Source organism: Anastrepha ludens, chromosome 2, assembly GCF_028408465.1.
Source record: "Anastrepha ludens isolate Willacy chromosome 2, idAnaLude1.1, whole genome shotgun sequence".
NCBI lineage: Eukaryota > Metazoa > Arthropoda > Insecta > Diptera > Tephritidae > Anastrepha > Anastrepha ludens.
Window position 1 is genome coordinate 45678863 of NC_071498.1, and position 26905 is coordinate 45705767.

The following is a 26905-nucleotide window of genomic DNA, read 5'->3' on the forward strand; positions in this document are numbered from 1 at the left end:
CTCGCACGATGCTCTCCAACATCAGGTTAAAGAAGTCACACGACAGGGAGTCACCCTGTCTGAAACCTCGTTTGGTATCAAACGGCTCGGAGAGGTCCTTTCCAATTCTGACGGCGCTGTTGGTGTTGAGCAACGTCATCTTACATAGCCGTATTAGTTTTGCGGGGATACCAAATTCAGACATCGCGGCATACAGGTAACTCCTTTCCGTACTGTCGAATGCAGCTTTGAAGTCGACGAAAAGATGGTGTGTGTCGATTCTCCTTTCATGGGTCTTTTCCAAGATTTGGCCTATTGAGAATATTTGGTCGATGGTAGATAATGTGAGTTTACATTCGCTTATATCTAAAATGAGTTTTAAGTTGGCTTACTACTTTGCTGTTTTATATTACTTTGTTTTTTTGTTTTTGTACAACTTTGTTAGATGTTTGGCCAATTTGTGGCGAGCATCTTGAAGTTGTTCCATAAATAGATGGACCTACAGTTTACTTCTCCGAACGGCATTTGTTTTTTCTATTAGAAATGTTTGCCTGCTTTTCACTTTTCTATCATTTTGGGGGTTTATGCCCACTGTGTGCTCCGAACCTGGGCCCGTTCCATTATCCCAATTAATTTTTGACCGGGGCCGAGATATTTCAAAAAGCATTGTGTAGTGTTCATAAGTTAAGAGAAAGAAAAATATTTTACAAAAAATATATTCTCGAATGGAGCTGGATTCTGAGCAAAGATTCTAATCTTTAATGTGATTTTGTATATGTATATACAGAATAAGAGTATTAGGAGTTGACTCAGATACGTAGTAATAGGACTATGAATAAGTTCGTGCGGTTTTTTTCGAAATTTGAAACTTTATTGACGTAAAATGGTTACAAATTTAATATTCAAAATATTGTCCATCGCTTACTACTACTTTTTCCCATCTTTCTGGCAATTCACGGATTCCCTTTGTGAAAAATTCGGTCGGTTTTGCCGCAATCCACGAATCGATCCATTTTTTGACTTCATCGTAATTACGGAAGTGCTGGTCAGCCAGGCCATGTTGCATCGATCGGAAGAGATAGTAATCGGATGGCGCAAGGTCTGGACTATACGGCGGGTGGGGTAGGACATCCCATTTGAGCGTTTCTAAGTATGTTTTGACCACTTGTGCAACATGTGGCCGAGCATTGTCATGTTGCAAAATAACTTTGTCGTGTCTATCGGCGTATTGCGGCCGTTTTTCTCGCAGTGCTCGGCTCAAACGCATCAATTGTCGTCGGTAGACATCCCCCGTAATCGTTTCATTCGGTTTCAGTAGCTCATAATACACAACACCCAGCTGGTCCCACCAGATACACAGCATAACCTTCAGGCCATGAATATTCTGCGCCGACGTCGATGTTGAAGCATGGCCAGGGTATCCATACGTTGCCCGACGTTTTGGATTGTCGTAATGGACCCACTTTTCATCGCCAGTCACAATTCGATGCAAAAAACCCTTTCTTTTGTGCCGTTGAAGCAGTTGTTCGCATGCCATAAAACGGCGTTCAACGTCTCTTGGCTTCAATTCATACGGCACCCAATGGCCTACCTTTCGGATCATTCCCATGGCTTTTAAACGTTTGGAAATGGTTGATTGATCAACTCCCAAAGTTTTTGCAACCTCTTCTTGCGTTTGAGCCGGATCTTGATCGAGCAATTCCTCCAATTCGGTATCCATGAACTTTGGCGGCGCACCCTCGCGTTCTTCGTCTTCCAAGCCAAAATCACCACTTTTAAAGCGTGCAAACCACTTCTGGCACGTTCGCTCAGATAGAGCATGCTCACCATAAACTTCCACCAAGATACGATGACTTTCGGCTGCTTTTTTCTTCATATTAAAATAATGAAGAAGAATTCCCCGCAAAAACACATTATTTGGCACGAAATTCGACATTTTCAAGTGTGGTAAAAATATTGTTGTTTACGCTTCAAATAAAAAACTTATACTGACGTTTGTGCCTTACGACAGTAGCTCTCCAATGAATGTTTGGAAATGTGGATCGATGGAATAATAATCAAGTTACGCCATCTGTTGTAAAACCGCACGAACTTATTCATAGTCCTATTAGTTCTATTCTTGATAATTTTAGAGATCCATCTATTAATCGGATGATAAACAAAAAAAGTATTTTTATATAGATCACTTGGAAGCAAGTGAATTGATTAGGGATGAGTGGAAATTTTTGTCAGGGAAAAAAATTTCTGGCTCCGGTTATGGTATGCTAAACGAAATAAGAATTTGTGGGCGGGAAGCAACACTTCCCAGTGTTTACTTCTTCTTCTTAATTGGCGCTATAACCGCTTACGCGATTTTAGCCGTGTTTAACAAAGCGCGCCAGTCGTTTCTTTCTCGTGCTAACCGGTGCCAGTTGGACACACCAAGCGAAGCCAAGTCCTTCTCCACCTGATCTTTCCAACGCAGAGGAGGCCTTCCTCTGCTACCACCACTTGGTACCGCATCGAATACTTTCAGAGCCGGAGCGTTTGTATCCAAAAATCTTGCTCAGAATCTTTCTCTCAAACACTCCAAGCGTCGCTTCATCGTACTATATGTTGTCATCGCCCAAGCTTCTGCGCCATACGTTAGGACGGGCATGATGAGAGCCTTGTAGAGTGTTAGTTTTGTTCGTCGAGAGAGGACTTTACGGCTCAGTTGCTTACTTAGTCTAAAGTAGCACTTGTTGGCAAGAGAGATTCTGCGTTGGATTTCAAGGCTGACATTGTTATCGGTGCTGGTTCCTAAATACACGAAGTCTTTTACAACCTCAAAATTATAACTGTCAACAGTGACGTGGGTGCCGATACGCGAGTGCGCCGACTGTTTGTTTGAAGACAGGAGGTACTTCGTTTTGTCCTCGTTCACCACCAGACCCTTTCGCTTTGCCTCTTTATCCAGTTTGGAGAAGGCAGAACTAACAGCGCGGTTGTTAAGGCCGATAATATCAATATCAGTGTTTACGATTAACATTAATATAATCCTAATACGGCATGGCAAGTATACTCACAATACGATGATTTTCCCAATTTTTAATGTCTCACTCCTTTAAAATTTTACAAACTTAAAAATTAGAGATTATCCAAAAATACCTCTCATAAATTCACCAACGATAAGATCAGCTTGTTTTACAAGCGCACACTTTTTATAGCCTCGAAATGTTTTTAAATTTATATATTTTGTACTCATTCTACCACAAAACAAATTTAAACTAACCTCAAACTCGTATTCCTCTACATTACAGCATCGTTCACTGCCTCCCGTGCCACCGAAGCCTCCAAAGCGTGGCATATTGAAGGGTTCACGCAGCAACGTATCCAATGTGCACGAAGAGATAACGATCGCATCACCCGAAGCGCAGCTGCTCGTGATGCGCAACACAATGCAAAATGAGTTGCCCTTCGATGGTAGTCGCAGCAATAGCATAAGTGGTGCCGCTACCGGACGCAGTAGCATGGGTGCAGTCGGTGGCGCCGGCACTGCGGGCGTTAATCCTCACACCAGCGGCACCGCCTTCACCTCCGTCGAGAGTTTGCGTAGCGACGAAGGCGGCAATGCGGGCATACAACGCGCCATGACTCTACCGACAACAGCGCGTTATGCACCACAACTGCCACAGCATCACAGCGGCAATCTTCGTGTGATGACCTCGCCCTCGCCCAGCGCTGACAGTCTCACAGATACGACAAATTCTTCCTTTGCCACGCCACCATTCTCGCTGAGTCCGATTGGCGAGTCGCAAGGCATCGATCGATGGTCGCGTGTCCACGTATTCGAGGATGTGGAATTACCTTTGCCCCCGATTAAGTTGGTGCAATTGCCACCGGCGCGTGAGCTCGTCATCAGGCGACAGAAATCGCCACGCAACGATTTCGGCTTCAGTTTACGCAAAGCGATTTGTTTGGATCGGGCCGAATCGCTGACCGCACCCACATTTAAACCGGTCATATTCGCTGAACCGGGTGCGGGTGGTGGCGCAACTGGTCTATTGCCAGGCGATCGTTTGCTTAAAGTGAACGGTACGCCAGTAAGTGAGCTGTCGCGTGAGGTGATCATTGAGATGATTCGCAACAGCGGTGATTCGGTTACAGTGGAGGTAAGTGGGAGGGAAGTGCAGAGGAGAGGAATGCATGTAAAAGTGAAAGATCGAATTTTTTTATTATGTTATATTCTTTGGCAGGTACAACCCGTTTCGGAGTTAGTAGAGCTAAGCAAGCGTTGCATGCCGCCACAAGGTATAGGTGTTACTGCTGCTGACGAGGAGGGGGATCGTGCGGTGAGGAATGCGAATTGCAACACGCTTAAGAGAAGCGCCAGCAAGCGTTTTAAGCAACAGGTGAGTGGATTCGAATATGGCTTGCGGACTCTAATGTTTTCCGAATCCGAGAGGCTTCCGAAGCAATTTCGGAATCGGATTATAGTTTTCTCTTTTCTCAAGGATCTATGTTCACGATTTATTGCTTGAGGCTACAAACATTCTAACTCAAATTTCGAGGAAAAATCTCAATATTCCATAATTTTTTAACCTTACTGATAACTCTTGCGTTAGGGTACTTAAAATGTTGGTTGAGCAACCACTTGAAATGAATATGATTCTCTATGTTCGAGTATGTGTATAAAAGAATGCTGTGTTGTGTGAAGTAAAGCTGTTATCAGCCTTCAGAAGAGTTCTTCACAGCTCCTGCAGAAATTGGTACGCGTGGCTCCAAACCTGGTGGCCTTATTTCTAATGATCCTGTGCAGTGTTAGCTCTTCTGTGAGGGGTCGTATCTTCGATTGAAATTTTTAGTATGTGCCTTAACCTTCACTTGTTAAGCTTTGGCCAAAGCTAATGCAATACACTGTAGGTTTCCAGATTGCTGCTACTAAAGCGGCCCTAGCCTTTTATTTAACTTATGAATGCAAGAAAACAAAAGAGCTAAGTAGTCGGCTGATTGTTTTCACCTTGGAAAACATCTTGAATGATGAGGCCCATTTCCACCTTGACGGCTTCGTCAACAAGCAAAATTGTCGGATCTGGGGCTCAGAAAATCCAAGAGTTATTGTTGAAAAGCCTCTCTATCCTCAACGTGTGACTGTTTGGTGCGGTTTATGGTCCGGCGGAGTCATTAGATCTTACTTTTTCGAAAATGAAGCTGGATCAACAGTTACGGTGAATGGATTGCGATATCGAGAGATGAATAACGATTTTTATGGCCGGATTTGGATGGTATTGATCTGGACAACGTTTATTTTCAACAAGACGGCGCTACGTGTCACACAAGCAACGAAACCATTGATCTTTTACGGGAATAACACCTCTTATTGGAAAACTCTTTATTATATTTGTGATATATATATAAGTTGAATGTTCAAAAGTGGATTGGAGAAGCCGATTGATCCCATTGTATAGTGATCTTTTCCGGTCTTCATGCCCCAACCCTACAATAACCTCATCCTTTTTTTTGACATTTTTAGATTTGCAGTAAATGTTCAAATTTTAGAAATGCCAATTTATTTCATCTCTAATTCGATTTTAGAAAGATTGGCCCCTGGGCTGTTTTTTTACTCTTGATCAGGTTGTTATGTCTCTCGAGTAAGTGTTATCCAGCTCTATAGCAAAGTGGGCGGAACGCAAATGCGCCTTATGTTTCGTACCTCGTACAAAGCTATCTCAACGGATTTATCTCAATCATGAGAATGTTAGACAACGCTAAAGATTACGGGAGTAAGAATCTGCATGATCTGTAGAAAAACGTAAACGATTACAGGTTGATCGCTTGGAAGCCTTTTTCACTTAAGTGGCTCGTTTTCAGCACTTTGGATATGCATATTACTCTTACTTCTGTTCATAGATTTGGCATGCATTATTTGATATAAATTTACCTTAAATTTGGGTAAAAAAAATTTTACTTGTAATCAAATGCCTCTACTCTAAAGCATAGTACTAAGTTCGTATTTCACGTGAAATGGTTGTCAAAATCCATACAAATCGTATTGCTGCGAAATGCGCGCATGTATCTCATGGCAAAGTAGTACTCAGTTCATGCTGTTAAAACACCGTGCAAAATGCCACCAACATACAGTTAGTTTGCGAATGAAGTGCCTGTGTTCGAATACTCCAAAAATACGGAATTTTTCAGAGAGCAATGCCCTGCTGTATTTTTAAATAATAAACAAATTCCCACTAGTGACAGAGATAAATATTTAGGAATGCATCTTGATCGACGCCTGACGTGGAAAAGTCACATTTAGGCTAAGCAACAACAACTAAAAATTAAAACAACACGTATGCACTGGCTGCTTGGCCGTAACTCTCAACTTAGCCTAGAAAACAAAATACGGATCTACAAAGCTATTCTGAAGCCCATTTGGACCTACGGAATACAGCTATGGGGAACTGCTAGCAACTCCAATGTGGAGATCTTGCAACGTTACCAATCGAAAACATTACGAAGCCTTGTTAATGCCCCTTGGTTTATTACCAATGAATCTATCCATAACGACTTAGGTATTCCTTTTGTAAAGAATGAAATTCGAAAATATAGTACTAGATATCTGAAACGATTATCTAATCACATAAATCCAGCTGCTATTTGTTTATTAGACACAACCAATGAAACTATACGGTTAAAACGCAATCATATCTTAGACTTGCCATTCCTCTAGTATGAATCTACTCAACCTATAAACTTTAAGGTAAAATTAAGTAAGTTAATCTTAAGTGATAATATTAACAAACAATGAATTTAAGCAATCTTGAAGTACTAATGAATTTTAATAATTTAAGAACGAACTGTACAAGTTAATAAGCTGTTGTAATTTCTATATAGATTTGCACAAAAGCAAAACTACCGCTGCCATTATCTTATAAGATCTAATTTGCTGAATGTCTTATAGTAGATAGATTGCAAATAAAGTAAGTTATAAAAAAAAACAAAAAAAAAAAACATTTTCAGCGAAACATCTTCGCAAGGAGTGTAAGTAAGTTAGTTAGTGCTGGCTGATCTGTGAAAAGATCTCACTTTGGTCTCTGGGGTCCATTGTGTTGTTGGTATGCGCTTTGCTAAGCAGAAAATATTCTAGGTTTATATAGTTGAGGAAAATGAAATCCATTGTCAAATTTCTTCGCAAATCGGTTAAAACTTCTTCATGGTCGGTCTTTAGCGGCTGGAGATTATCGACATTTCTTTTAACATCCCAACAAAATTCCCTGAACGGAATCGACGAAACTAAAATTGCACGTAATATACATAGCTGTTGCAGTATCGGCACCATGAACACCATTCACAAAGAAAAACTTTAAAATGTACCGAATATTTTCTTTGCTCGCCTTGACGACGAGCATAAACTTGAAATTGTTTGATCGCTACTTTACGAAATGTCGATCACTGCAGCCATCTACCGAGTAAATAATATATTTCGTTTTTTTAGTTTTTAGATAAGTATATAAAAATGGCCAATGGATTTTGTTTTATGCCGTCGAAGAAATTCGTGGCGATATCTAAAAACAGCATCTCGTTTTGCATGTCTTTACATTTACTTTTAAAAAGCCTAAAACTCTAGGGTTACAAAATAGGCCTTTCACATCAGCTCTGGTCGCAGTGCGTAATGGCCTTCTAATAATAATAGAGAGGCATAGTAAATACAAAAATTAATTTTGTAACATATTTGATGTTTTTACGTTTCTTTGAAAGTGTTGTCCTGCGTTAGCCTCTTCTTTCTAGCTTACGAGTATTTCTGGAAAAGTGTAGATTCTATCGTTCATATTTTTCGATTACCCTCTAATGAACATATTTTTTTACATCTTTATAAGAATTGTCGTGATGCCCAGAACATGAATTGTCGATGGGAAAAAGTGGTATTTTAATATATGTTGCTTACTTTGCTGTTGTTGTCACAGTTTACAACACTCCCCAAAATTGTTTATGGGAATGCTGCTGGAATGACATTTTTTGGCCGAACATAAGTTCGAGTCATTCCGGCAACTTAGAATTTTGTGAGAAAATATGCATAAAATGATTTTGTTCTGCCGCTCGATATATTGCAATTATTTTCGCCTAAAGAATATTAACAGGGACGAAAGCGATCTCTCGTGAATGCTTTCTTGGGTTTGGCACATTTAAGTCTGATAAGTTACCCGGACTAATTTTAAGAAATGTAGGCATGAATGATATTTTTATTTGGCCATCCAACCCATATGATTTTCCGCGATTTGCACCACACCACCTCGGCAAATTTCTCTAGGCTAAATAAATGTGCTATTTTGACAGAGTCGGATTAGAGGAATATAGGTGTTAAGTGGCACGCGAAGTAGTAGTTAGTATTGTATGAAGCTGTTTCATATAAATATTTGGTATGCTGCGATCTAATTTGGACGAGGACCGTAACCGCTTACAATATAGGGTGGGCCAAGTAAAATTTGCTTTTTGAATCGGCTATAAAAAAAAACTAATCAATATTTTTTCAAATTTTTTTTTTTTATTTTGAAGATTGAACATTGTCATTTATGAATGAAAAATAAAATCGTTCAAATGACTGCTACGACTGGCTTTACAGTAGGCCATTCGATCAACCCAATTTTTAAACACATTTTCGATTGTTTGGGCTCCGATTTCATGAATGGCAAATTCGATTTCGTGTTTTAAAGCATCAATCGTCTCTGGATGGTTCGCATAGCATTTGTCCAGAACGGCTTCCCACAAAAAATAGTCCAACGGGCTTAAATCACAGCTCCGAGGCGGCCAATTGATATCGGAATTTCGGCTGATTATTCGGCTTTCAAAAACGGTAGCCAAAAGTTCGAGTGTAACTTTGGAAGTGTGACTAGTTGCACCGTCCTGTTGAAACCAAATGTCGTCCATGTCATCCTCTTCAATTTTTCGAAACAACTCGTTGAGCGTGTCACGGTAACGCTCGCCATTTACTGTAACCGCGGCTCCTCGCTCATTTTCGAAAAAAAATGGCCCGAGGATGCCGCCAGACCAAAAACCGCATCAAACAGTGACTCGTTGTTGATGCATTTGCTTTTCTGCTTCTCTACAGTAACGTGTGGATTTTCTGAGCCCCAAATCCGACAATATTGCTTATTGACGTAGCCACCGATATGAAAATCAGAAAAGAAGAAGAATACTCACCACTTTGAAAATAGGTTTTCAATATTTCTCAATTTTGTTCGAGCGTATAGCGGCCCATTTCTTGAATGTCAAACCTTTAAGTAAATTATGAACACATTTGACATGTCATTTGTGTTACCATTCTCAAAAAAATAGGTGGTTCAAAAAGCAATCGCTATATGGCCCACCCTGTACTACGTAATTGATAGCACACGCGTCTCGTTACCTTTTTTCGAGGTTACATCGACTGTTGCAGATGCATGAGCTGTATTTTCGCCGTACCAAAATATCAGGTAATCGTAACTGTGAACCTGGAAATACGTTTATTACGTCAAGCGAAAAAATTTGAACATTTTCCACTGTATTTCGACGATGAAAGTAAAATAGTTAGAATTATCAGATACAAATCGAATACGTTCGAAAAAAATGTATCCATTTTCAAGGTAACTTCAAAATTACGCTATTGAAGTTTACGAAGTCTCAATTAAAAAAATAAAATTATCCATTTTCAAGATTGAAGTTGACGAAGTCTCAATTCCTAAAGAAACTTCTCTTGCTCATTTTCAATAGCTATTAGAATTGCATTTTTTCCGATTGACTTTGATCCGATTAAAGCTATGTAATTCTCACATCACAACCATTTTGTCCATTATTATCGGCCTAGGGACTATTCGGTCCATCTCATCGAAATTTGTCCACTTTGTTTTTGTTGTAGCAGCATAAACCATTCCCCTATTAATTTTTGGGAAATTCTGCTGAAGTCAGTCAGAAGGTCAGTTACCTTAGCTTAAACCCGGGTCTTTGTGGTAACGTAGAACCAACATTTTCGACTTTTGTTTGTTTTTGATGGCACCATCTTTTTAATGAGTTAGTGCGTTAGAAGTTACATCCCTAGCTGACTTCCAGTGAAAGCGTGGTGACATTCGGTTCAGTGGAAGCGAAGTTATTGCGTCTAAAGTGTCAGTATGTTTGTGTCATCGGTACAAAAATTAGTTTCGAACAAAGAGCTAATATCAAATTTTATTTTAAAATCGGTAAAAGGTTTACCGAAACATTTGAATTGATGAAAAAGTTTATGGCGATGATTTTGTATCTCGTGCCAAAGTTCATGAGTGGTTTACACGTTTCAGAGATGGTTGTGAGGACATAAATGGCAATGAACATACGGGCTGCCCAAAATCAGTAATCTCCGAAAACTCCATCGAAATTGTTCGTAAATTTATCAAAAATGAATCGAAATCATCGTTGAAATTCATGAATCGTTGAATATCTCCAAAACATCGATTTATCACATTTTAACTGATTATTTGGGCTTACGAAAGGTCTGTGCATGTTTCATTCCGCACAAGTTAACTGAGGACCAAATATTGTTCAGAATTCAACATTCGAAAGACCTCATTAAAGAGGCGTGATAAGACGAGAACTTCCTTTACAACATTGTAACTGGTAATGAAACGTGGTGATTCCAACATGAACTTGAAACTAAGCGTCAAAGTGCCGAATGGAACTCCTCAGACGAGCCACCACCCAAAAAATCGCGTTTGGAGAAGTAAAAAATCAAGTCGATTTGTTTTTACGATTCCAAGGGAATTTTCCTTAAAGAGTTCGTGACGGAGCAAAACCGTCAATGCAATTTTCTATCTTGGCGTTTTGAAGTGTTTGGTGCATCGCATTCGTCGAATTCGCCTCTTCGCTTATTGCATGATAATGCACCATCTCATCGATCCACTCTTGAGACTGATTTTTTGACTAGAAATCGCATTTTAATCATCAATCACTATGACTTCTACCTATTGGAAAAATTGCATTTGGCCATGAAAAGAAAACGTTTTGCGTCCGTAGAGGCCATCCAAAAGGCATGTACCGACATTCTGAAGGACATTCCCGTCAATGACTTGAAACACTCTTTTTAAAAGCTTTTAGATCGCGCAAAACAGTGTATCGAGGCCAGAGGGAACTATTTCGAATTAATAAACTCGAAGTTATCAAACCAACGTTCCTGTCGTTTCTATTTTAGCTCAGTCTTGTTTATTTCGGACTTCACCTTGTATGTGCCTCGTTTTTCATTTTCAGTAACCAATTGCTTCAAAAATCCGTCGACGACAACAAAGAACCACAGATGTCAATTCGATCCAAAATATTATTTTGTGTCAATTCGTGTGTCACCCATACATCGAGCTATTTCTTGAGACCAGCCTTATGCTAATGGTGTCAACGATCTTCTGAGTAATGTACGCAGTCCGACTGAACGATTCCCATGCTTTTATCGACATTTTGGACTATTGGCCTACTGAGCAGCATAAAGTAATTCCCTACAAATTTTTGAAAAATACTGCTGAAGTAACCAGATTTAAATCTGGACCGCTCCGCTAACGTAGAACCGACGGTGGGTGGAACGCCTACTGCGGCGTTCCACAATTTCGATATCTATATAACCAGAACGTAATCATTATATCCTCTGACTATCCCGAAGTTTGCCAAACGTGTCAAATTAGTGACAAAAGTGTTGCTTTTCGTTACTGATACATAACAGATATTTTTGGAGCTCTAATGAATAATTACGTGAAATTGTCATGAAGCTCGTCTAATCTTCCTCCACTTATATCAACAACCGGTTATAGTTTGTTATTTGAATGCATACATTTTAAACTCTAGGCATCCGCATTAAAAACATTTTTTGTAGTCTCGAATCTACTAACTCAAGTACCTTCAAGCCTGAAATTCGAATGCAAACTTCTTGGTATGCGCACACAAGTGGCAAACAAAAAAATTTGCTATCCAGCAACATACCCAGGCTTGCATGAATTCTCAAATAAATATGCTCTGACATTTTTAAGGTGTCATAAAATTTGTTGTATATTTTGGCTAATGCGTCGAAAAATGCGATACACGAGTATTAACATGAAATGCACCGCAGGAGTTCGTACGCATGGAATAACTAAATACTCGTATTATGGCACATAAATTAGGAATGACTGCTGACATTCGCGACAACAACAAAAACACTGTTCGTACACACCTCAGACCAGCTGACAATTTAACGCCTAAATAGCGAATATTTTAGCCATCAAGTAAAAAAGAAAAAACGATCGGTAAAAAATCGATGAAAAGTTGTATAGAGACCTAAGAATCACGCGTAAACAAATATTTTCACATAAGAAACGGGTTGTTGCAAAGCTAAAAGTGCAAATATTTGTACAAATGAAAAGGGTGATCCAAATACAAGTTTTTAAAGTAAGAAATTAAATTAACGAAAATAAATTTTTTTAAGTATATAAGTTCTTTTTAAAAATACTTTTTAAAGCATTATTCATGGAGTACAATTTAATTTACGGAGTGGCCTTGGTTGGGTCATACCGTGGACGCGTGTTTCGACGATCTTGTGGACGCTTTTTGGCTCGATCTGGAAGGGCACGAACGATATTCGACTGAAGCGCTTGATTCCTTTCTAAATTTTGAGTGCAATATTGATTCATCATGTTGGTCTTAAAAAAAATATGTAAAAAACTCAATTTTCAGTTTACAGTCGGTTGATAACAGAATAGCCGAACTTAGCCCGTAAACGCTCGATTGGTCGAAGAGCAATGTGACATTTGCTGAAAGCAAAGGTCGTATAAGTTGATGCATTCTATTTAATCACACAAAAAGTCGGATATTATGACAGTCTGGGTTTAACCGAAATGTTGTTCTTAACAGTAATTAAAAAACAAAAAACGAGCCATTGGTGTCATCATTCTGGAATTAGCAACAAACTGTCACACTATGTAAATACAATGGCTTCAAAGACATGATTCAATACCATATGTTGGCTTCCCAATACTCAGAAGGGGATTTTTATTTTAACATAGCCGCCGAGACTGAAATACGTGTCGTTAGAAGAAATGAATATTACACCCATTTTTAATAAATTTGTGTATAGAAGGCGCGTAAAGTACAGGGTGGCTGATGAATTTTGCTACATTAAGAAACTCAAATAACTTTTTTTTTAGTGTATGGAATTCATTTATTTTTTTTTCAAGTTGAAGGTCATTAAATTTTATTTGGATTGGATTTGTTTTATAAACTTCTTGTTTACATAAACCCCGCAAGAAAAAGTCAGGTGCAGTAAGGTCAGGCGACCTGGGGGGCCAACGAAATTCGGAGTTTCTTGAAATCAGTTTATTGGGAAATTTTCGTCGCAACTCTGTCATAACAGTCTGGGCTATGTGAAACGTTGCCCCATCTTGTTGAAACCACACAGAGTTGAAAGGAATTCTCTTTCGGCGTAGTTCTGGATAGAAAAATTCTTTCAGCATTTTCAAATAACGGTCTCCAGTAACCGTAACGGTGTGACCATTTTCTTCAAAAAAATAAGGCCCGACAATACAGCGTGAAGAAACCGCACACCACACTGTCACGCGAAGAGGATGCAATTCCGTCTCGTGGAGTATCTGTGGGTTAGAAGTACTCCATATTCGACAATTTTGTTTGTTCACATTGCCGTTTAAATCGAAATGGGCCTCATCAGACATGAAAAGGCAGTTTAACATGTTTTGGTCTTCTTCCACCATTTGCAGGATCTTCTGGCAAAATTCCAAGCGAATCGCCAAGTCTGCTGCATTCAGTTTGTTAACCATTTGAATTTTGTAGGGAAATAAGTCTAAATCTTTGTGCATTATTGTTTGCAAAGACTGTCGGCTGACACCAAGTTGAGCAGATAAGCTTCTTGTTGAAACCCTTGGATTGCTTTGTATAGCTGCAGCTACAGCAGCGATCGTTTCCTTCGTCCGAACTGGTGGGTTTCGATGATAAGGCCTTCTTGCGACTGTTCCTTGCTCAGCAAAATTATTCACCAGTCTCATTATGGTCCATCTGCTCGGGGGATCGCCGCCAAACATCCGCCTGTACTCTCTCTGTACCAAAACTACGGACTCCAGTGCGTGATAGCGGCGGACTATCCAAATTCTTGTTTGCGTGTCCCAGTTATCCATTTTAATAAATTTTAAAGATCAATCTGCAAATTAAAACAAAAATGGAACAGATAACTTAAAAAGAAAAAAAGTTATTCAATTTTTTTTTGGTAGCGGCTTTCATCAGCCACCCTGTATTTTATTTTGGTGTAAACTTCTTTTCCAGTAAATTTCTTAACATTATTCAGAAGTACAGCGGGCAATTTTGTTTTTAAGCGAAGGTTCGATAGCTTTCAGTATCAAAGCAGCTTATTGTTAAAAATAAAACATAGGTATGTAACACCCTGTACAAATAAAGATATAAACATAATACATAAAGTAACTCACAAAATTGATCATGCTCCCACTGCAAATCTAACATATAATGAATAATTCTAAAACGCTTGGATTTTTTTTAAACGCCTGCTTCTTTATTACGAGTATAAATTAATTTGAAAAACAAAACAAAAAATGTAAAACTTATCAATATGCAGTAAACTTATCATCAACTAAGGTGAGACTTGGACTGGATTAGTGGCCGTTTTGGGTCTTGTCTCATTTTTTATTATGAAATCCGAAATTGTTTGCCGGATTTCACTTACTACACCAATCGGAACTCCGAGTTTTGTTGATGTCTCACGATATATTTTACCGTTATCCAGCAACTGCTTTACTTCGCCCTAAGTCTGCTGCCTTAGCACGGCCTTACTCGACAAAATTCAAAAGATGGATTCCGCTTGGCTTCTTTGCACTGTAAGAAAAAAAAATGTGTGTACGGTGAACTCTTGAGAAATCGAAAAATATAACAATGATAACGGCACTTTCAATATCTAGCACTAAAGACATGTGGTGGGGTTGATTTTTTATTCCATACCAAACATATAACTCAGCATAAGATACCTAAGTAAACATAGCGTGATTAATATTATGGGTCACTGTATGTGTTTGAGTATGTGCGTATGCATATATATACGTATGCACATTGAAGTGAATAGGCCATAATAAAAAAGGCGTTAGAGGCAGAAGTGTTAAACAAAAATAAATACAAAAATTATTGTTTGCTTATTAGCCTTAAACGCGGCGGGGTGGGTGGAGGTCTTTCCGGCCACATTGAAGTTTAGGCATTATGACAAAGCTTTACGTCACAGCGCGCGCATTTTCTCATTTGCTTGCATTTTTGTTAATGGAAATTGAAGAATCGCGAAGAAGTAGAAGCTTATTGAACAATATTTTAATCTGTCTTTTAGAAACAACAACGACCACAGAAATACAGTAACTTGCATGCGCGAATATTAATTTTAGGGATTGTGCAAAAATGTGGACCAACCCAAAAATGCAAAAAAGAGAAAAAAGAAACAACGAAAAATTGGGGATCATTATGCAATTACTCATTCGATTTTGACAACATTGATGACTTTATCGAATTTTGATATTGCTATGCCCATCAATATCAATAACTGAGGCGTTGATTTGAGTATATGAAAAATGATAAGTAAAGTAAAAAGAATACTTTTGGCCAAGCCTATAAAATTCCACAACGAAATTTTTTGCATTTCTTTATTTCACTTCGCGTATTGAAGAGCATTGATTGATCTATGTAGGCAAATGAAGAATATACACACATACATGCTTACATACTTACATTTTTAGCTCTAATACACAGTACATACTTTTTACTCACAATGACTCCCAATTCTTTGGGCTAAACGTTTTATTAAAATTTCTTTCCCAAAATTATGGCATAGCAATGTTGTTGGTTCTGCGCAATCGCACGAGTACGACTACTTGTGCATAGTTAATTTCAAATACACACATACACGTTCATTCTCATACTGTCACATTTTGTCTTTCGCTGCAGTTCATTTCGAAGTACTTGTATTTATCCGTTTACGCCGCGTCAAGCCCTAATTTACTTAAATTATTTAATAAAAATCACTAAAAATTGAATTCGTTTGAAAACGTGTTGCCATTTGTAAATAATTTTTTATGTGAGGCAAATTTCTTCGTCAATTTGTCTTTCAATTCCCAATATACTCAAACTTTTTGTAACCATTACACCCAAATTTATACAATCCAGTATATAACTTTTCTTTCAAGATGAGAGGCAATAATTTTGATACATTCTGACAGCTGATCGTAGTTCCAACAAGCAACACTTCGAGCGAAGAGAGAATTTTTAGTTGTTTTCTTGACGTCCCGAGGGCATCTTAAAAAAGAAGTTGCCTATCAAATTTGCTTGCAGCCCACAGCATAGTTGTTAATTCCAGTGATTTTTAGCAAGTCAAAACTGGAACAATAAATATGCGTGACAATTACATACATATATGTATGTACATGCACATATTTATATAGTTCATACTGCAACAAAAACCATGTATGCAAAGTTTCAAACTTCATAACAATTTCATCAAAACCTTCAACATTAACCAGAACTATTAGAATGGGTATGCAGTTTTATGGTCCATTGAAATTTAGCAAAAGTATAAGTTGGAAGTGACTACAAAACACCTTTAATTTTTGAAAATCTTGTTGTGCCAAGGTGTTCACGCCTTATCTTGCATACAAAGACAGGGCATGCTTGGATTTTTCGAACTAAATTGAAACTTTGCGTTATATTGTTTTTGTTGTAATTAGTATAAACTATATTTTTATAAAAAAGATAGTGATGTGTTTATAATTTTGCAACAGGGTGTATATGAGAAGAATCTTAGCAGTACGAATTAATAGTGGTTAGGGCAAGCATATCTGTTCACGCCTTAACATCTGCCATTTTTGTATCTTGGTTCGGCTTCGTTTTTTCATGTTTTTCACTGGTTGTCTTCAAATTTTATGTTCTAAATAATATCAATTATTTCAGTTCGTTGAGTTTATATGCAAAAGCCGTGAGGACGAGTTACTAATCTCCGAAACAACAGGTTCTGATAAGACTGGAGATGCGTATTTTATTTTGTTTTTATTTTATATTATTTCTATACTTTAATTTGATTTTATTTTGTTTTGTAGTATTTCATCCAATCTTATTTTATGTTATTTTATTTTGATATAGTTTACTTCATTTAATTTTTGCATGTTGTATAAAAAATATTTAAAATTTCGTACATTATTTTTTTGTTCGAATTGCTGCGTTTTACTTGTGATATGGCAACGACGTTATCAACCATGGGGAGTGCTATGACACACCAACCTAAACGCATTTCGCTCTACAATCAATTGCGATTGTTGCTGTAGCATATTGCTGCATTGTTTTTATAGCATTGTGTAGCTGTTTCCTACACATTGCGTGCTCAGTATGCGCAATAATTGCAGCAATGCTAATTGAAACAATGTCTCGAGACACTGTTGCTCTGAGGTATTTGCTCTTGTTATTGCCTTTGTTGCTATTGCAGTTGAAGTGTTATTTTCATATAAAAACTCTCAACTCTCAAACTACCTATGTATTTAATTAGTGGTATAAATTTTGAGAGTACCGGCTCTCACAAATGCACACAAATACTAGTGCAATTGTGCTCCATCAACTTTCATACGATCACCTCTTTAACTATAGTGAAGACAATATGTATAAGTTGATGGGGAGCCGCCAGCAACACCAATACGAACGCAGCCGGTATGCCGCCAACAGCGATCCACAACTCTGCCACATTCTACTGCGAGCAACTCACCTCTACCATTTAGTTTGTTTGTTAACTTCGTTATGTGCGGTCGTTTTACATCGGTTGCCTCTGATCAAGCGATATACTAAAATCCGACTTAGTTTGTTTTGAAGTAACTTCTTCACCTATTCTATGACTTTTATTGTAATTGAACTTTAAAGGGCGGGACATGGCGTGCGGGTTTATGTAGTTCGCCTTTTTCCGCGTTTTTTCGTATTATTACTATGTACAAATTTGTGTTAGTTTGTGATTTATTGTTTCGTGTTTGTTTTTTAAGTTTTCAAAGTTCACTCCTATGTTTATGTTCGTCGGCGGCAGCATTGCTATTGTAAAGGCCATGCAACAGTTGTTATTAGTGCATTATTGACATTTATCGGCCTTTGTGTTGTTTTCGTAATTGTTTTTTTTTTTTCAAAGATCTTGCAATTGTTCTTGTAATTTATGTGCCGTGAAGAATGCAAGAATTTGAAGACACTGTCTTAAAGCAATTGGGAAACGTCTTTTTTTAGATTTTGATTAAAACTGTGTGTATTATTTTTATTGACTTTGGAGTTACTTAACTGAGACAATTGGTTTTTGTGAAACTTATTATTATACGGAAGAATTAAATGCCTTCGTTCATAACATTTTTAAGCTTAAAATGTTAAAGGAAAAATATTCGAACATATAAAAAAATTACAAAAAATAAAAAAATGGCATTCAAATAGTTCAAAAGTACATAAAATAAACAAAATTAAATTAGTTAAAAAATAATATAAATAAATATATTGTAAAATAAAAAATATAATTAAAAACAAAAATTAAAAAATAAAATAAAATAGAGTAAATAAAATAAAACAAATAATGAAATAAAATAAAGGAAAATGAATTTAAAAAGAAATAAGTTAAATGAAAAATAAAATAAATAAAAATAATGTAAAATAGAACTTAAAAACTAAAAAAATTTAAAAATAAAAATAAAATAAACTAAAATAAAAAACAGTGCAAAATGATATAAATTGAAGGGAAATAAAATAAAGCGAAGTTAAATATTATCAAGTAAATTAAAACAAGACTAAAATAAATTAGTTTCAATTAAACTAAAAAATAAAATAATATGAAATAAATTAAAATAAAAAGTATTATATAATAATAAAGAACAATAAAATGAAAAAAAAAAATGAAATGAAGTAAAATAAAAGAAAAAATTAAGTTGATAAAAAACAATATAAATTAGGATAAAATGAAACAAATTGAAGTGGAATAAATTAAAACGAAATTAACTAAAATGTGAAACAAATTAAAATAATTTTAAATTAAATTAAACTGAAAAATAAAATAATATAAAAAAAGATTAAAAAACATGATAATAATAAAACAAAGTCTAAAAAAAAAACTTAAATAGAATAAAATAAAAAATTATAAAATAAAACAAAAAATAAATTAGGTTGTATAAAATAAAATAAATAATTCAAAAATATGATGTAAAATTAAATGATTAAAGCAGAATACAATAGATTTAAAATACCATAAAATAAAACAATTTGAAACAAACTAAAGTTCATTAGAACTAAATTTTGGTTTTAAAAACCTTTTGCCAAAAAATATCAGCTCTAAATTTTGCAGTAGAAAAAATAATAAAATATTAGAAAATTTTCTCCAATTAGGGACTAAGCCTTTTTGAAACAGTAGGCAGGATTAAATCGCCTTCACTTTTTGTTGCTTTTATTGTTGCTTTTGTTCTATGTATTCTCTACTATGTCCTGCTAAGGTCAGTAAAGTGATCGAAGTCATTTAACGGCAGGCCGTTGGGGGTGAAGTTAGAACAAAGGGAGGGTGCTGACGATGTGGTTTAAAGAGGCGATGTGGCAAAAGGGGAAGCCGTTGTTGGTGTAATGGTAGGAATTTCTGAGTGGGTTAAAGCTTTTGCAATATCCAGAAAACAATTTCGGCAGTTCACGCTGGTCTTATGAAAAAGGCAAATTTTTCATCTACAAATAATGACGAAATTGGCCTTCTGTGGCGATATTAAAAGACATTCTATGGCAATCGACAAACTCTACAGCTTAATACTCTGCTATTTGCTAACGATTTAAGGACCTTGTGATCGAGTGCTCTGGTTACATACATACATATGACTGTGGGCGTATGCTCAGCAGAAGCAGAGCGAGTTGTTCAAGGTTACTCCTATAAAGTTAGCTTTACAACCTTAACAAATTTGTGTATGGTCAAGCTGGGTGTTAAGCAGCAGTTTTCCTTCTTCATTCATGTGGGTTAGCTGTGATGATGTGAGATTTGTCAGAATGTGAAATTTTTGAAATCACTTACTGTTGGTTGTGGGAGATGTGAGAAATCTGCAATTAAGCTTAAGGACATAACCCTCTCTTTGGCCGATAGCCCCAGATGTTAAACGCCTTACTATCGTAATGTAATTATTTATAATTATATTTCATATAAATAAATAATAAATAAACACGCTCTGGTATCCATTTCTACATTAAATTTTCTAGCCTTGAAGTTATGATTGAATTCTAATCACTATTAAAATTATGTATAAATGAAAAGAAACTAAAAGTTGCAGTAAAAAAAATATTCTTAATTTCTTTTCTGTCAAAATCAATGCATGAGCTGAAAATCGTATAATAAACGTAAAACTTCTATGAAATTTTCAGTAACCTGCCTTAAGGCGCCTACATTTCTATGCGAATCCACATTCTTCCATTCTTACTGATATACTGAGTGCTTGGTAACATAAGCCAAGCCAGTTAGTTGTGTCTTAAGTTATGTTGAGGTGAACTACTGCAGGAGGCGCGGATAAAATAAATTAAATTAATTGCTCATTTCGATTTGTAAACAAAATCTCTCGAAGAAAAAAACCAGTACCGAAAATTAAATCAATATTTAAATGTCAATCTTGCATTTTTAAGTGCGCCAGTGCCGCAACGATCGTTTGATCTACGTTTACACGATTACGATCAGCACATGCAACTGCGGTAAATTGTTTAAATCGACCGGCTAAGCAGGCGACAGTCTGACTCCATCATACACACAAATACCAGATACATTTGTACATACAGATGTAAATGCAAACGAAATCGGCTACTTAAGGCTATTGTTTATGTAAATAGAAAAATTTCAACAATTTTCCTTTATTGTTTTTCTATTTTTTTTTTTTTGGTTACATTGTGACATTGAGTTTCGATTTCGATTTGTAGTTCTTTCATTAAATATGCATTGTTTTTTTTTCTGAAAGATATTTACATTTAGTCGTTTTATTACCCCTTAATTGACGATATGACTTAGATGATGTGATTGGTATTCAAAAAAAAAAAATTACTAGCTAAGATGAGTTATTATTTTGTTGCATTCTTTGTACATTTTTGAGATTTTTGCTTAGCAATGCAGCATCAACTTCATATGCACTCAACTCACATTTACTCAGATCTTTAACTTTTCTAACTAACTATTCTATGAATCGCTTAAGGGCGTTCAAAGTGCATTCACAGCTAAGCAATTATTCTATTGTATTTAAAATAAGCATCGTTTGCAATTTGTGGGGTACGAGGGTTCGCCACTTTCGAAATTACTTGAGGGCATTGTTAAGTTTACCCATTTATTGCATTATAATTAGCTTCCAATGTGCTGTGCCATAAAAGTGGGAAATAGTTATTAATCATCACAAGTAGATCGTGCTAGAATGCATCTCCTTCCTTTACTTTTCCATTGGATTGTCTTCAAAATGGCACTGCATGCTTGCTTTCGCCTCACTGTTATTTATAGATCTGCGTTTTCGTCACTCTGTGAAACAAAAAAAAAGCCATATTCACTGGTGCTTTGTAAAATTCTAAGGAACCTGAGTCCAATCAACGGCTGTCCATAAATCAAAAAAAAAATTCAATCCTTATACCATTTACCCGGAGAAGTAAACTATCTATGATACACCCAACTCTAAGGACTTATCCGTTTTTTTTGTGTGGTGCTTAAGAAAACTCTCTTTTTGAATACTCACTTGGCAACGATAGTTTTTTTTTCAACTGTAACGTCTTTCCTGTAAAATAGAATGAGTTATTAGTAATTTACTACTGTCATAAAACCAATAGTCATCTATGCTTCCTCAGCATAGGGACCTAAAGCTATCAAAAGAACGGTAATAATTAAATTAAGTAAATTTCTACGATTGGTATGCGTTGGCATAACTGGGGCAACGAGAACATGCCTCACGAATGCACTCAGTGCACTTCGAGGAATACTCTCCTTCGCTATCTAACCAATGAATTGGAAATTTCAGAGCATATATAATTAGAAATCGCAATGAACTTCATGAAACATCCTGTAGTGTAAAAGAATCCTGCTCTTAAGATCTCTAGGATTCCAAGATAACTATTTTAGATCGGGCGCTCTGGGAGACGGTGACTCACACATCAAACTTGACTGGAAAATCTGGTACACAGATAGGCGGAATCTTGCGGATAGTAGGACTGTACGCGTGTCTTTGAGCCGAACTTTAAAAGATCAATGCCCACGGTCTGTCAAGCGAACATTCGTGGCATAGAAAATTGTGGCTGAGGCATTCGAAGAGGCACAACTTCGAAGCGCATATCCTTTTTTTCATACAGCCAGGCTGCCTGCAGTTTTACATAATAACATACAAACTCGTTGAATCGTGCCTTACAGTCTTCAATACCCTGGGAGCAAAGAACACCGTTCGGTTGGGCTGGGTACCAAGACTTGAGGGTTCGGACGCCAAAGAGCAGGCCCATCAATATTGGGCACTATTTTTAAATTCTATTCCATTAAACTTTTATGGGGTTATTAAATTCCACAAAAAGGAAATTATCAAAGACTGGGAAGACAATGTACTACATGAAAAATCTAGGACAGGGTAGGCTGAAGAGTTTATCTCTCTCTACAGAAGAGCATCAAATATACTCATAAACCTGAGTAGAAGAGACTTACAAGCCCTCACTGGATGCTTTACGAGACATTGCAGTTTTCGTTATTATTTCAGGAAACTAGGATTAGTAGAAATAAGCATCTGTCGTTTTTGCGAAACAAAACTCCAAAACTCATTATCTGCGAATGTGCAGCTCTCGCAAGGCAAAGAGTCATTCACCTAGGTGTTGCGACTCTGAATCCATTGGTGATATGGAGCAAATAGTCTGCGAAACAAATTACTCAAATCCATCAGAAGCGTCCAACTATAGGCTCACGAACAAGCACATACCACATTAGAGGTCGCGGGCTATTATGGCTCAATAATAATAACAGGCTTACATTAAATTGAGGTAGCTGCAACCTCCACAGAATGCACGTAGGCGCACCAAAGCTATTTATCCCAATATGTTATGTAGTCAGAGTTCTTTGTTCTTTGCGCCCTATTGATTTGCTCAGTAGTCGCTGTAGAGACTTTGACTTTATAGGTTCCTCTTAAAATTTATCGCTAGTTAATCCACGGCACGGTTTGCAGGAATCTCGTTGTGGTCAAGAACCTAAACTATGCTTTAGGTATACCGAGAAGTCATTTTGTTTAATAGCTACCTCGAGGCAATACTGTTTAATTGCAGAGATTTCATAGCAGTTTGCCCGTTGCAGTAAATCGTTATAGATCGCTGATTAGTGGTGCTTGTTTTAAGCTAATTGCCAAATTGCCCTTGATTTTCCCTGAAATACGAAGCAGTGGACAGGTGGGCGAATGCTTAGATTTAGTTAACGATTCTTAGAGTGAATCCCATGGCCTGGCGTTGTCTTGAAGGAGTATGGTTCGACCATGTCGATCAGGTCTTTTCGATCGAATAGCCTCATTCATGCGGGGTAGCTGTAGAGCTCCGTGTTGACCATGGCATTTTTTTCGAGCATTACCCAGTGCATCATGCTCTTTCAGTCCCACCAAACACATATCATGATCTTCTTTGGTTCATATCGTGATTGGCTTTGGAGCATCGCCTAGAGCCATCCACTCCTTTCTTTGGTTCATATTGATAGATAGGTACTATTTCTCATCTCCCGTGACGATTCGGTACAAAAAGCGCTGTTTATGACCCTGTGTTGCTTGATGGTGGGCAAGATGCCGGAAAGCATTGCCGTGCTGTAGACTCGCCTATGACACCTTCTCCATACATGTGACCTCGATGAAAGGCAAAGAAGAGCAGATGTTGAAAGTGTTGATTTTTGCCTCCATTTTTAAGCCTCAAAAGTAATAAAAAATTAAATAATTCAAACAAACAATTAACATAGTTTTATATAGCAGAAAGAGTTCTATCGAATGAATACTTACCCTTTGCCAAAAAGCAAACAAATCGTTGTAAAATAAAAGAAAATGTAAAAACGCTATGAACTTATTCCCCAAGCCAATATAATCTTCACAAGTTTACAGGCAGACTAGTATTCTCGTTTTTCCAAAATATAATAATATAAGTATATTCGCTGTACTAAAGTATTCTGTCGCCATAATATTCTCAGCCGATGTCTTTAGTTTAAACTTCTTTGATATCCTAACAAAAATGTTACTATGTGGTGCTTGTTAACTGGTCAAAGTGGCAAAATCTGCAGTCTCTTCAAAAATCGAGAGCTGTACAATTTTACCAAGTTTATTCTAAAAATGTGAAAGTACGACTTAATACAAATTGGAATAAAATAAACATTTTGATTACCTCATTGTTGTTGTTCTTCTATTTTTTCCTGATACTGCGTAACTTTCTCTGCTAATTTAGTCTGGCCTAACCTAACCTAACCCAACCTGATCTGCAGCTGTGTGAGCAATTAGCGACACTTCGCAATGCAGTTTTCGTGCAAAGTGTTTTTTGTTCCAAATTAATTAGTGAAATTTCAACGTCTGCCTGCAGTCATCTTTCACTTATGTAAATGATTTATTTAAATTCTCTACTCACCCACTGACTTACAACAATTTCAGTATGACAACTTGTAGTAATCTGTAGAGGGAATATATATAGTTACTTAAATAATATTGGGTTGGCAAGTATGTAAGTAATTGCGTATTGTTTTTTTGAAAATCAAAGACAATTTTTTCATGGAACTAAATAACTTTATTCTGTAATGTATTGTCCATTTTGATCAATAATAAAAGATAAAAATCGAAACAAAAAGTAATCAGATGGTGTAAGGTCAAGACTATGTGGTGGATGTGGCAAAACATCCCAACCAAGCTCGAATAATTTTTGCCGAGTGGCCAAAGATGTGTGTGACCTTGCATTGCCTTGATGGAATATAATACCTTCTCGATTTGTCAATTCGGGCCGCTTTTCTTCAACTAATATACATTGTTTAATTTCGTAGTTGTTCAATCTAGACATCAGAATTGATCGTTCGGTTTGGGTGGTAAGAGTTCAAAGTAGGCAATTCCTTTGTAATCTCACCAAACTGATAACAAAACCTTCTTTGATGAATATCAGCGTTTGATGTTGTTTGAGTTGGTTCACCTGGCCTGCTCCGCGATCTTTTCCGCTTGATATTGTTGTAAATAACCCATTTTTCATCGCCAGTTATCAGTCGTTTTTCAAATGGATCATTTTCATTACATTTCTTTAGCAAATCGCTGCTTTTAATGCGTTGCGTTAAATGCGTTTGTTTCAGTTGGTGTTTCGAGTTTATTAACATAGCCAAGTTGTTTTAAGTGATTTTCAGTGTATGTATGTGATGCATGAAGCTTCTCTGCAATTTCACGTGTTGTACTGTGACGATCCGAATCGTTTATTGCTTTGATTAGGGCGTCATCAACTTCAACTGGACGACCAGAGCGTTTTTGATCTTTGAGTGAAAAATCACCAGAACGAAATTTGGCAAACCAATTTTGACACTGGCGTTCTTTTAAGGCTCATAACTTCTTATGAGCTTGCGATGCGGTTTTCTCTTTGCTGAAATAAAAAAGCATAATATAACGAAAATGTTCCTTTTGTTTTTCCATTTCTCAACGAACGCCAAACGAAACCTACGCAACGGATCAGAAGACTATTTACTGATTGACAGCTGAATTGTCAACTATCAAATAACAAAATGTGTTTTACATTTGTACTATATCTGCAAACCTAAAAATTCAACTGAAGCCATCTATGAGTGAAACCCGCAATTACTTAGTTGCCAACCCAATCTAATACATGCACACATTTTTAGGATGTGCATTCAAAGGGGTAAACTTTTTATAGTTCTATACAAAATGTGAATGTTTTTAAAACACACTGTGCAACAGAAAATGTATTTAAAAGCATAATGCAACTTCAGATTATTTGAAATTATTTTTAACTCTTCAATTCCCAAGACAAATTATATCGAAACATTGTTTTTGTTTTTTTTTTTATTTGAGTTCATTTTTAATGTGCATTTGATATGAAAAAGTAGGCTTTAAAAAAATGTTTTTAACGAAATTTTGTACAGAAAATTTTTGAATAAAATAGGTTTTATATCAAAGACTACGAGGGTTGTTTGAAAAGTCCATGCAAAAAGAAAAACTACTTTATTGCTTGGGGTAAACCTTTTTTATTTTTGGACATAGTCTCCTTTTAAGCTTATACACTTCGTCAAACGCTGTTCTAGTTGGATGATCGCTTCTGAATAATAGGATTTGTCCTAGTGTGAAAAATAGCCATTCGTTTCTGCAAACACCTCCTCGGTTGAATAAAATTTTTTGCCCGCCAGCCCTTTCTTCAAATTGGAAAGCAAATAGTATTCTGACGAATCACAGGAAGCCCAGTCTGGAGAATAGAAGGGATGTGAAACGAGTTGAAATCCTATTTCCATTAATTTTGCGACCACAACTGCTGAGGCGTGAGCTGGTGAGTTGTCGTGATGAAAAAAAAATCACTCGTCTTCTTCGATTGAAACGATTGCCAAACACAAAGAAATAAACCAATCTGGCTGTAACTTGGTGTGTGTTCTTCCAAGAGATGCTACTAACTAAACATAACCTCTATAAGCGCTGGTAGTGCCATCTCCTGACTTTGCATGGACTTTTCAAATGATCCTTGTATTCCTGAAATAATACTGGATTGCAATGAATCAATGATTTACTACTTATTCTAATTTTTGCTCATAATTTACACGGAAAATACTTTTTCAAAGAAATTTGGGCAAAGTGGTGCCAACAGTGGGCACTTTTTTATTGAAATCTTACAGCTAAAATTAATGCATATTTTTCTAATAGTCTAGATTATATGTATGTACAGAGATGTTTTTTATAGTAATTGTTTAGTTCTTAAAAATGTCATCTAAAAGTAAATATTCTCA

At 36.7% G+C, this 26905-nt stretch overlaps 1 protein-coding gene across 7 annotated transcripts in view; it reads left to right on the plus strand.

Annotated features, from left to right (window-relative positions):
* Positions 1-26905, plus strand: part of LOC128870262 (unconventional myosin-XVIIIa) — a 255787-nt gene that overhangs the window by 36411 nt on the left and 192471 nt on the right. For 4 of the 7 annotated variants that reach the window (XM_054112870.1, XM_054112875.1, XM_054112865.1 and 1 more), the window contains 2 exons: positions 3261-4112; positions 4197-4352. In XM_054112870.1, coding sequence (XP_053968845.1) covers positions 3261-4112; positions 4197-4352 — 1008 coding nt within the window. Of the gene's footprint in view, positions 1-3260; positions 4113-4196; positions 4353-17613; positions 17802-26905 lie in introns of those variants that run through there. The other 3 variants (XM_054112881.1, XM_054112888.1, XM_054112946.1) reach the window with 2 other exon arrangements.